The 12,062-nt window shown below is 50.5% G+C and overlaps 1 protein-coding gene across 1 annotated transcript in view; it reads left to right on the forward strand.

Moving 5' to 3' along the window:
• Nucleotides 1-4,449: 4,449 nt before the first annotated feature.
• RYR1 (ryanodine receptor 1) overlaps nt 4,450-12,062 on the forward strand; it is a 165,376-nt gene continuing 157,763 nt past the window's right edge. Inside the window, exons 1-2 of the mRNA XM_017887349.1 lie at nt 4,450-4,637; nt 11,535-11,654. Coding sequence (XP_017742838.1) covers nt 4,593-4,637; nt 11,535-11,654 — 165 coding nt within the window. The 5' untranslated portion in view covers nt 4,450-4,592. The remainder of the gene's footprint in view (nt 4,638-11,534; nt 11,655-12,062) is intronic.

The following is a 12,062-nucleotide window of genomic DNA, read 5'->3' on the forward strand; positions in this document are numbered from 1 at the left end:
CAGAAACTCATAAGGCAGAAAAATGACGCACATGATAACATACAAATACAGATTTTCTTCTCTTGTTGTTGTTCTTCTTTCTTTCTTTTTTAAATTTTAAAGATGGGATCTTGCTATGTTGTCCGGCTGGTCTCAAACTCCTGGGCTCACGGGATCCTTTCATCTAGGCCTCCCAAAGTGCTGAGATTACAGGCGGATTTTCTTTTAACGAAGATACCGTGGGACCAATATCAGATGACAGAAGGGGAAAAGGTGTTTGCAATATTTCAAAATCAATGAGAAATTAATATCTAAAATATAGGCTGGGTGCAGTAGCTCATGCCTGTAATCCCAGCACTTTGAGAAGCTGAGGCGGGCAGATCACTTGAGATCAGGAGTTTGAGGCCGACCTGGCCAACGTGGCAAAACCCCGTCTCTATTAAAAATACAAAAATTGGCCGGGCGCGGTGGCTCACACCTGTAATCCCAGCATTTTGGGAGGCCGAGATGGGCGGATCATGAGGTCAGGAGATCGAGACCATCCTGGCTAACACGGTGAAACTCCGTCTCTACCAAAAATACAAAAACTAGCCGGGCGTGTGGAGGGCACCTGTAATCCCAGCTGCTCGGGAGGCTGAGGCGAGAGAATGGGGTGAACCCAGGAGGCAGAGCTTGCAGTGAGCTGAGATTGCGCCACTGCACTCCAGCCTGGGCGATAGAGCAAGACTCCGTCTCAAAAAAAAAAAAATACAAAAATTAGCAGGGTGTGGGCATGGGTGTTGCTCTGTCATCCCAGCTACTCGGGAGGCTGAGGCATGAGAATCAGTTGAACCCGGGAGGTGGTGGTTGCAGCGAGCTGGGATTGAGCCACTGCACTCCAGCCTGGGAGACAGAATGGGACTCCATCTAAAAAAAAAAGAAGAATATAAAAGGAACAGCTGCAAATTACCAAGCAAAAAAGACAGCAACCATATTAGAAAAATGGCCGGGCAGGGTGGCTCCTGCACCTGTAATGTAAGATTACATGCCTGTAATCTCAGCACTTTGGGAGACCAACGCGAGTAGATCACCTGAGGTCAGGAGTTCGAGACCACTCTGGCCAACATGGCGAAACCCCATCTCTACTAAAAATACAAAAGTTACGCAGGGTACGGTGGCTCACGCCTATAATCCTAGCACTTTGGGAGGCCAAGGCAGGCGGATTGGCTGAGCTCAGGAGTTCGAGACCAGCCTGGGCAACACAGTGAAACCCCATCTCTACTGAAATACAAAAGAAATTAGCCAGGTGTGGCAGCATATGCCTGTAGTCCCGAGGGGGCCGAGCAGGAGAATTGCTTGAACCCGCGAGGTGGAGGTTGCAGTGAGCCGAGATGGCGTCATTGAACTCCAGCCTGGGTGACAGAGTGAGACTCTGTCTCAAAAAAACAAAAAAACAAACAAAAACAAAAGAGAGCACAATGAGCAGATGACAAAGATGCTAGAAATTGTTGGTAACTCATCAGGGAAGTGGAAATTAAAATGACAACAAGGCTAGGCATGGTGGCTCACGCCTGTTGGAAGCACTTTGGGAAGCCGAGGTAGGAGGGTCACTTGAGCCCAGCAGTTCAATACCAGCCTGGGCAATATAGCAAGACCCCATCTCTATAAAAAGCTTAAAAGTTAGCTGGGCGTGGTGGCGCAAGCCTGTTGTCCCAGCTACTCAGGAGGTTGAGGTGGGAGGATCCCTTGAGCCCAGCAGTTCCGGGCAGCAGTGAACCATAATTGCGCCACCGCACCCCAGCCTGGGCAACAAAGTGAGACCCCATCTCTCAAAGTAAAACAGAGAAAATGAATTCAAAAACAGTGAGTTGGCCAGGCATGGTGGCTCACGCCTGTAATCCCAGCACTTTGGGAGGCTGAGGCGGGCAGATCACGAGGTCAGGAGATCGAGACCTCCCGGCTAACATGGTAAAACCCCGTCTCTACTAAAAAATACAACAAAAATTAGCCGGGCGTGGTGGTGGGTGCCTGTAGTCCCAGCTACTCGGGAGGCTGAGGCAGGAGAATGGCGTGAACCCGGGAGGCAGAGTTTGTAGTGAGCCGAGATTGCGTCACTGCACTCCAACCTGCGTGACAGAGCGAGACTCCGTCTCAAAAAACAAAACAAAACAAAAAAACAGTGGGTCATCCTATATAAATCTGGCAAAAATTAGTTAAGTTGGAAATGCCACATGGGGGGTGGGGATATGGGGACCCAGGGACTCTCATGGACTGATAGTGAGTAGCCATTCTGAGGGTTATCTGGCACTACTTACACAAATTGCGCATGTGAATATGTCACCCAGCAATTAGCTTCTGGGTGTGCACGACAAAACATTCCCCCTCAGCTTCCTGGGGGACCAATACACAGATGTTCCCTCCAGCATTATTTCGGGGAAGATGGAGGCAGCCTGGGTGTCCACTCCCAGTAGGGGTAGGTGGATAAACAGAAGGGATCAATCACCAAAGAATCCTGCAAAGCCACCACTGTCACACACCAGGTGTCCACAGAGCAACAGGGGTAGGTCTTAACACACATAATGAGACTGACAAAAATAAGAAACACTATTAATAACTTATGATATAATACTCAATGACACAGAATCATTTCACATTCACACAAAGTTTTAGGGAAAAACAATACTTGGTATACAACTATGTGTTAGATAATATATAATAAATACAACATAGAATTGTACAGTATAATTATATTGGCCTAAATATTTAATTATATAATTATACATTATATAACATCGAATTATATAATTCCATAATATGACACAAACTTTTGTGCTATTTATTGCAGTTGTACTAACATCAGTATTTAATTATGGAGCACCTAGAAACCTGCTATACGTTGAAGAACGGTTTCTATGTAATTTTGTTTAACTATGGGATATTGTTTTATATAACTTACTGTACACCACTACATGTTAATAAAAAAATTTTTTTTTTTTTTGAGATAGAGCCTTGCTCTGTCACCTGGGCTGGGGTGTAGTGGTACAATCTCGGCTCATTACAACCTCTGCCTCCTGGCCTCAAATGATTCTTGTGCTTCAGCCTCCCGAGTAGCTGGGATTACAGTCGTGCGCCACCATGCCCTGCTAATTTCTGTGTTTTTAGTAGAGCCAGGGTTTTACCATGTTGGCCAAGCTGGTCTCAGATTCCTGGCTTCAAATGATCTGTCTGCCTTGGCCTCCCAACGTGCTGGAATTACAGGCGTTATGAGCCACTGTGTCTGGCCTAATAATAATTTTAATAAGGCTGGACGTGGTGGTTTATACCTGTAATCCCAGCACTTTGGGAGGCTGAGGCAGGTGGATCACGAGGTCAGGAGTTTGAGACCAGCCTGGCCAACATGGTGAAACCCTGTCTCTACCAAAAATACAAAAATTAGCCGGGTGTGTTGGCAGGTGCCTGTAATCCCAGCTACTCGGGAGGCTGAGCAGGGGAATCGTTTGAACCCAGGAGGTGGAGTTTGCAGTGAGCCGAGATCTTGCCACTGCACTCCAGTCTGGGCAACAAGAGCAAGACTCTGTCTCAAATAATAATAATAATAAAATAATAATAATAGCAACACTCACATTACCTTAACCAGGCACTGGCACTGTTTTAAGTGCTGTAAATTAATTACCTCATTTAACTTGCCCAACAACCACGTGAGGTCGGTACTATTAATATTCCCCTTACTGGATGGGGAAACCGAGGCACAGAGAAGCTAAGTGGCTTATCCATGTAACTCAAGGGAGTAGCAAGGCTGGGTGGGATTCAGATCCAGATTATCTGGCTCGGAGTCGGAGTCCTTGTTCTTTTTTTTTTCCTTTTTAGGTGGAGTCTCGCCCAGGCTGGAGTGCAGTGGATCAATCTCGGCTCACTTCAGCTTCTGCCTCCCAAGTTCAAGCAATTCTCCTGCCTCAGTTTCCCAACTGGTTGAGATTACAAGCGTGTGTCCCCACGCCTGGCTAATTTTTGTACTTTTAGTAGAGACGGGGTTTCACCATGTTGGCCAGGATGGTCTCGAACTCCTGACCTCAAGTGATCCACCCACCTCGGCGTCCTAAAGTGCTGGGATTACAGGGGTGAGCCACCATGCCCGGCCGGAGTTCTTGTTCTTAATCACTATGTTTGGTGCTTTTTAAAGTCAGGAGACCTGGTGCACAGCCCTGCTCTGCTGCGTGATACCTTGCAAGGGCTTCCCCACGCAGAGCCTCAGTTTGCCCTCTGTGAAATGGGAGAATGGTGGCACGTTACTTACCGTGGTAGGGGGAGAGAACGCAGATACCTTCTAGACACTCCCTCTCCCACCCCACCTCCCGGCGGTCAGGCAAACCTCCAGCCAAGATTTGGGGCATGTGGGCGGGGCTCCGGCGAAGGGGCGTGGCCGGGGAGTCCTGGTCCAATGGGGCCCGGGGGCGGGGCATTCCTCCCATCTCTGTCCGGCACGCGTGTCCTCCTCTCAGTTCCATCCACCTCGCGGGTGCCTCTGGCGTCCCAAGAGGTCTCCGACCCCAGCCCGCCCCCAGTCCTCCCGCCCAGCCCGCAGCCCCCTCCCTCTGTTCCCCGATCTCAGACCCTGGCCCTCGGACCTCGACATCATGGGTGACGCAGAAGGGGAGGACGACGTCCAGTTCCTGCGGACGGTGCGTATCTCTGGGTTAGGGGTCTGTGGGGCTATCTCTCGGGGTCTCTGAGGGTGTCTCTGTCTCTGAATGTCCCTGTCCGGTTTACCGGTGGTCTCTGAGACTCGAAGTCTCTTCCTGTGTCACTTTGAGTGACTGTCACTCTGTCTTTTAGTGTCTTTCACCTTTCTCACTACAGAGAATTGGTAGGATTGGGGACTCCAGAATGGGAGAGGGATCTTCGGTTGCCCTCTCTTCTGACATTAGCGAGTTGTCCCCCACAAGAAGGACCCCTGAGGAAGCACACCCTCGCACCATCCTGGAAGCAGGCACTTGGAGAAGGTGGTTCTAATTCCTGGGCTTAATTTAGCCGTCCCCCCACCCCCCACCTCAGCCCTAATTCTCTTTTTGCTCCAGACTCTGACCTATTTAAATTCTTGGGAAGGGAGCTGGGGGGGGGGGGGGGGGCTGGAGGACACAGCTGCTTCCAACTCCCAGCCCTTGAGGGTCTCGTGGGGGAGGGATCTCTTGGGTTCTGGGTCTTTCTTTGCTTCTTTGTTTTGGGCAGGAGGGCTGCTCTCAGTGGCTGCTAATGGTCTTGGAGGGTCTCTGGGTGGTGTCTCTCCCCATCTGTCTCTTTGGGTGTCTCCATGTCTCTGTCTCTTCCTCCATCTCAGTCTCCCTGTCTCTGTTTCTTAGCTTAAGGCCCTCTGATTTTCTGTGTCTCTCTAGCTGGGTCATTCCCTGCATCTCTGAGCCCCAGCTGGGGGCAGGGATGGGAACTGGAACAACAGGTGGCCCTCCCAGAATAGCCCGCTTTTCTGGGGCCTGGGCTGGGGATGGGGAAGGGACGAGAGGGAGGAGGGGCTGCCATCTCCCCGCCCTTCCCACCTTCCCCTCCCAGTGGCTCTGCAGGGTGTGGGGCCGTAAATATGGGAGGGGACGTCCTCTGCTCTGGGCTAGGTCTGCTGACCCAACGCTAGCCCCGCCCCTCCCCCGGGGCCTTGGAGCCACGCAGGAAATGCTGACACAGCATTCCCGCCCCAGAATAGGACCCTGGAGAGCAGGGTCCGGTTTCCTGGGAGAGAGGAACAAACAGCTGGGGCTGGTAGTGAAGGATGGGGACAGCTGGGAAGGGGCCTAGCTTCAGCTGAGACTCTCTCCCCAGCCCCAGGCCCTCAGCAGACACCATGGGTTGGGCCCTCCCCAGCCCTAATAAGACCATGGCCATGGCCAATGGCCCTTGAACTGTTGCTCTAAACCAGGCCCCATGCCCTGGGCCTCTGCCTCCTGAGACATCTAATTATATCCTCGCTGCCCTGTCTTCTGAGGTAGGGTCCTATCTTTATCTCCCTGAGAGATTTGAGGGAAACCAAGGCCCGAATGGTAGAATCACTCACCCAAGGTCAAGGCCAGGAAGTGGCATCTCTGGATGCCCCTGGTGCCCAGCCCCATTGCCTTCACCAGATAGAAACGGGGCCCAGACTTACCAAAGTAGTCAGTGTTGGGGTTCTGGAGGCTTGGCCTTGGACTCTCTCCACCCCAGACTGGGTCAGTTTTTCTGAGTGTTACTGAGGTCGTGGTGGATTTCTCAAAACTTTTTGGAGGCTGGGCTCGGTGGCTCATGCCTATAATCCCAGCACTTTGGGAGGCCAAGGTGGGCGGATCACTTGAGGTCAGGAGTTTGAGACCAGCCTGGCGAACATGGTGAAATCCCGTCTCTACTAAAAATACAAAAAAATATTGGCCAGGTGTGGTGGTGCATGCCTGTAATCATAGCTACTCAGGAGGCTGAAGTGGGAGGATTGCTTGAACCTGGGAGGCAGAGCTTGCATTGAGTCGAGATTGCGCCACTGCACACTCCAGCCTGGGTGACAGGGCGAGACTCCGTCTCAGAATAAAAAACCTTTTGGACCTCATCCCACCCATAAGAAATATATTCTGTTGGCCAGGCGCGGTGGCTCACGCCTGTAATCCCAGCACTTTGGGAGGCCGAGGCTGGGCGGATCACAAGGTCAGGAGATCAAGACCATCCTGATGAACATGGTGAAACCCCGTCTCTACTAAAAATACAAAAAAACATTAGCCGGGCGTGATGGCAGGCACCTGTAGTCCCAGCTTCTCGGGAGGCTGAGGCAGGAGAATGGTGTGAACCCGGGAGGTGACGGAGCTTGCAGTGAGCGCAGATCGTGCCACTGCACTCCAACCTAGGCGACAGAGCGAGACTCCGTCTCAAAAAAAAAAAAAAAAAAGAAATATATTCTGTCTTACAACTCAGTACATTCACACATGCATAGACATGATTAAAAATCAACTTTATTGAGGTGTAATTGACCTTCAATACATTTTACCTATTTTATGTGTTCAATAAGTTTTTTTTTTTTGAGATGGAGTTTCACTCTTGTTGCCTAGGCTGGAGTGCAATGGTATGATCGCAGCTCACTGCAACTTCTGCCTCCTGGGTTCAAGCAATTCTCCTGCATTAGCCCCCTGAGTAGCTGGGGTTATAGGCACGTGCCACCAAGCCTGGCTAATTTTTTGTATTTTAGTAGAGATGGGGCTTCACCATGTTGGCCAGGCTGGTCTCAAACTCCTGACCTCAGACGATCCACCCATCACATGAGCCACTGTGCCCGGCCTTTTTTTTTTAGACAGAGTCTCAATCTGTTGCCCAGGCTGGAGTACAGTGGTTCAACGGTTGATTCAATGCAACCTCCACTTCCCAGGCTCCAGTGATCCTCCTACCTCAGCCTCCCGAGTAGCTGGGACTACACGTGCATAGCACCATGCTTGGCTAATTTGTCAAATTGTTTGTAGAGGTGAGGTCTCACTATATTGCCCAGGCTGGTCTCGAACTCCTGGCTTAAGAAATCCTCTGGCCTTGGCCTCCCAAAGTTTTGGGATTATAGGCATGAGCCACCGTGCCCGGCCTTTCTTCTTTCACTCAGCATAATCTTTTTGACATTCATCCACGTAGCGTGTATTGAGTTCGTTGCTTTTGGTTGCCGAGTAGTATTCCACTGTGCAACTATACTGTGGTGTGTTTATCAGTTCACCTGCTGATGGACATTTGAATCGTCTCCAATTTTTACTATTATGGACAACACAGGACCTGTGACCATTCACACATACCTATTTTTAACTGAAACAAGTCTCATAAAATGTAGATGGCCCCTGAAGCATGATGCGCACGCTGTTATTTTCTATTCTTGCTCCATTTTGCTTCAGTTGGTTAAGCGCGATGGCCACAGGCCCGCCGACAAACTGATTTCACTTCCCTTTGATGGGTGGTGACCTCTACCCCTACTCAGGCTGGGACTTCTCAAACCCTGGCCCAAGTTAGAAGCTCCTGGGGTCTGGTTAAGAGTACACATTCCCTGCTGACCCCAAATCAGGCTCATGACAGTGGTAGGGGACTGGGCCAGCAGGGAAGCTACATTTTTAACCAGAACCCTCCTCCTTCCTTCATTTTTTTTTTTTTTTTTTTTTTAAGATAAAGTCTTGCTCTATAGCCCAGGCTGGAATGTAGTGGCATGATCTCAGCTCACTGCAACCTCCACCTCCCGGGTTCAAATGATTCTCCTGTCTCAGCCTCCTGAGTAGCTGGGATTACAGGCATGTACCACTACGCCTGGCTAATTTTTGTACTTTTAGTACAGACGGGGTTTCACCATGTTGGCCAGGCTGGTCTCGAACTCCTGACCTCAAGTGATCCACCCACCTTGTTGGATCCCAAAGTGCTGGGATTACAGGAATGAGCCACCGCGCCCAGCCTCCCTTCATTTTAATTCAGGAAAAGTTTGAGAATCAATGCGGTAACAATTGGGCCATCTGTCTCCGCTTTGCATCCTGGCTTTGCCATTTGCCTGCTTCCTAATTCGGGGCTAGTGATTTTTAGTTTTCTGTCTGAGCCTCAGGGTTCTCATCTGGAAAATGGGGACAATAATATATACAATAGCCAGACCCCATGGCTCACAGCTGTAATCCCTTCGCTTTGGGAGGCTGAAGCAGGAGGATTGCTTGAGGCCAGGTGTTCAAGAACAGCCTGGGCAACATAGGCAGACCTTGTCTTTACAAAAAGTGTTAAACTTTAGCTGGGCATGGCAGTGTGCACCTGTAGTCCCAGCTACTCGGGAGGCTGAGGTGGGAAGATCACTTGAAACCAGGAGTTGGAGGCTGCAGTGAGCTGTGATCTTGCCACTGCACTCCACCCTGGGCAACAGAGCAAGACCCCGTGTCTACGAAAATATATATATTTTAAATTAGCTGGGCATGGTGGCATGAGCCTGCAGTCATAGCTTCTCAGGAAGCTGAATGGAGAGGATCACTCAGCCTAAGAGTCTGAGGCTGCAGTGAGCTATGATCGTACCACTGCACTCCACCCTGGGAGACAGAGTGAGACCCAGTCTCTTAAAAAAATTTTTTTTCAAGGGACCCATGCAAGTATCTCTCTGACCTCATCTCCTCCCTGTTTTCCCCTCCCCGCTGCGGCCACCATCCTGCTCTGTCTCCTGTGCTGTTCCTCAACACTCCAGCACCCACCAGCCAGAGGCCTTGGCCCAGACTCCCTCCTCTTCCCCCAGAGATGAGCAGGCCTGATTCCTTCTTGTTATTTGGACAAGGCTCAACTCAAATGTCACCTCCTTGGAGAGGCTGTCACTTCACTCCCTCACTGATCTCATCCCCATCCCAAAAGCCACTCTCTTACATCAGCCTGGGTTATTTTTTCCATAACACCTATCACTGACATTAACATTACATATTAATTCACCTGTTTATTGCCTGTCTCCATCATGAGGATTTAAGCTCCCTGAGGGCAGTGATTTTTTTTTTTTTTCTTTTGAGACATGGTCTCAATCTGTCTCAGGGGCCCCAGGGAGGTGGGGCTTGATCATGACTCACTGTAGCCTAGATTTCCCGGACTTGGCAGTCCTCCCACCTCAGCCTCCCGAGTAGCAGGGACTACAGGAGTGTACCACCATGCCCGGCTAATTTTTAATTTTTAACTTTTGTAAAGATGGGGGGGGGTCTCATTATGTTGCCCAGGCTGGTCTTGAACTCCTGGGCTCAAGCAGTCCTTCCGCCTCAGCCTCCTAAACTGTTGAGATTTACGGGTGCGAACCACCGTGTCCAGCCAGGGCAGGAATCTTGATCTTCATTTACTTTATTCACTGCTCTGTATTCAGTGCCTAGAACAGCACCCGGCCCATGGCAGATGCTCAACCAGGGTCTGTTGAATGAGTATAAGACCCAGAGAATAAGGCCTGGGAGTCAGTAAAGTGCTTAATAAATACAGGCTATACCATTACTATGTTTTTTTGTTTTGTTTTGTTTTGTTGTTGTTGTTGTTGTTGTTGTTGTTGTTGTTGAGATGGAGTTTTGCCCAGGCTGGAGTTTTGCTCTTGTTTCCCAGCTGCAGTGCAATGGCGTGATCTCGGCTCACTGCAACCTCCACCTCCCAGGCTCAAGCGATTCTCCTGCCTCAGCCTCCCGAGTAGCTGGGATTACAGGCATATGCCACCACACCCGGTTAATTTTTTGTATTTTTAGTAGAGACGGGGTTTCTCCATGTTGGTCAGGTTGGTCTCGAACTTCTGACCTCAGGTGATCCACCCACCTCGGCCTTCCAAAGTGCTGGGATTACAGGCGTGAACCACTGTGCCCAGCTATTTTTGGTTTTGTTTGTTTGTTTTTGAGATGGAGTCTCGCTCTGTCGCCTAGGCTGGAGTGTAATGGCTTGATCTCAGCTCCCTGCAACCTCTGCCTCCTGGGTTTAAGTGATTCTCCTGGCTCAGACTCCCGAGTAGCTGGAACTACAGGCGTGCACCACCGCACCACGCTACTTTTTGTATTTTTTTGTAGAGACGAGGTTTCACCGTGTTGGCCAGGCTGGTCTTGAACTCCTGACCTCAAGTGATCCACCTCCTCGGCCTCCCAAAGTGCTGGGATTGCAGGTGGGAACTACCACGCCCGGACTCAATACTGTCCTTTATGATACTTCCAGGATCCAGCCCAGGCTCTCACATTGCATTCAGGTGCCATTAGAAAGCAGTCTATAAATAAGATAAAATAGCAGTCTATTATCAAAACAACACGCAAAAGAGAGAATTTAGAGAAAGATGAGCTTAAAAAGCAATTTAACTTGAGCAATTTTCCACCTTCCAGTGGATCACTTTGCAGACCCCACTTGGGAGGCCTCTGGAGCCAGTTGGACACAGGTTCAAATCCCACCTCCTCCTGTTACCAACTGTGTTGGCCTTGGTCCATCCATATCCCACTTTGAGCCTCAGTTTCCCCATTTTAAAATGGGGATAGGCCAGGCACAACAGCTCATGCCTGTAGTCCCAGCTACTCAGGAGGCCGAGGCAACAGGATTGCTTGAGCCCAGGGGTCAAGGTTGCAGTGAACTATAATTTACACCACTTCACTCCAGCCTGGGTGACACAGCAAGACCCTGTCTCTAAAAATAAAAATAAATGGGATGATTACTTGAGGTCAGGAGTTCGAGAGCAGTCTGGCCAACATGGCGAAACCCTGTCTCTACTAAAAATATAAAAATTAGCCAGGCGTGGTGGTGCACGCTTGTAATTTCAGCTATTTGGGAGTCTGAGGCAGGAGAATCGCTTGAGCCCAGGAGGTGGAGGCTGCAGCGAGCTGAGATTGCACCACTGTGCTCCAGCCTGGGCAACAGAGACTGTTTCAAATAAATAAATAAATAATAAAAAAATAAAATAAGTGGGATGACACTGGCTTGTATCTCAAGGAGTTGTCAGGAGCAGGTAGAGGGCTTGGGTGGGTGGATCTTGTTCATCACTGTCTTTTTCATAAGGACAAGGGTGGGAGGAGGGGCCCGTGGTCTGCAGTGTCTGTGGTATCCGGGCCAGGCCCCCCTGGAAACCCTGCCCCTCGGTTCCGCAGGATGATGAGGTGGTCCTGCAGTGCAGCGCCACAGTGCTCAAGGAGCAGCTCAAGCTCTGCCTGGCCGCCGAGGGTTTCGGTAACCGCCTGTGCTTCCTGGAGCCCACCAGCAACGCCCAGGTCTGTGCAGGAGGGAGAGGGGCGTGGGGACACGGGGATCTGAAGGGGCAGAGAATCTGGGGTCCAAGGAAGAGGGTTCTGGGAGTCTGAAAGGAGGTGCTGACAGGAGAGAAAGTGAGGAGGGAGGCTAAGGCTAAGAAGGGCTACCTGAGGTGGAGAGGGGTGGAGGTCTGAGAAGGGAGGGGCAGGGGTTCTGTGGTATTGGAGGGGATCCCTGTGTGCACAGAGGTGTGGTAGGCCACGGCGGGGGCTGCTGATCCAGAACGTTCTTTGGCAGGTGGTTGAGTGGGTAGAAAGCCTCGAGTTTAAGGGGAGGTGGCCTGAGAGTCCAGAAGAAGGGCTGGTTGGGGAACAGGGGTCTCAGGAAGGAGGAGCAGGGAAACTGAGGAACGGGTGGAGGTGGGGAGC

The sequence above is a fragment of the Rhinopithecus bieti genome, unplaced genomic scaffold, assembly GCF_001698545.2.
Source record: "Rhinopithecus bieti isolate Rb0 unplaced genomic scaffold, ASM169854v2 scaffold_15776, whole genome shotgun sequence".
Lineage (NCBI taxonomy): Eukaryota > Metazoa > Chordata > Mammalia > Primates > Cercopithecidae > Rhinopithecus > Rhinopithecus bieti.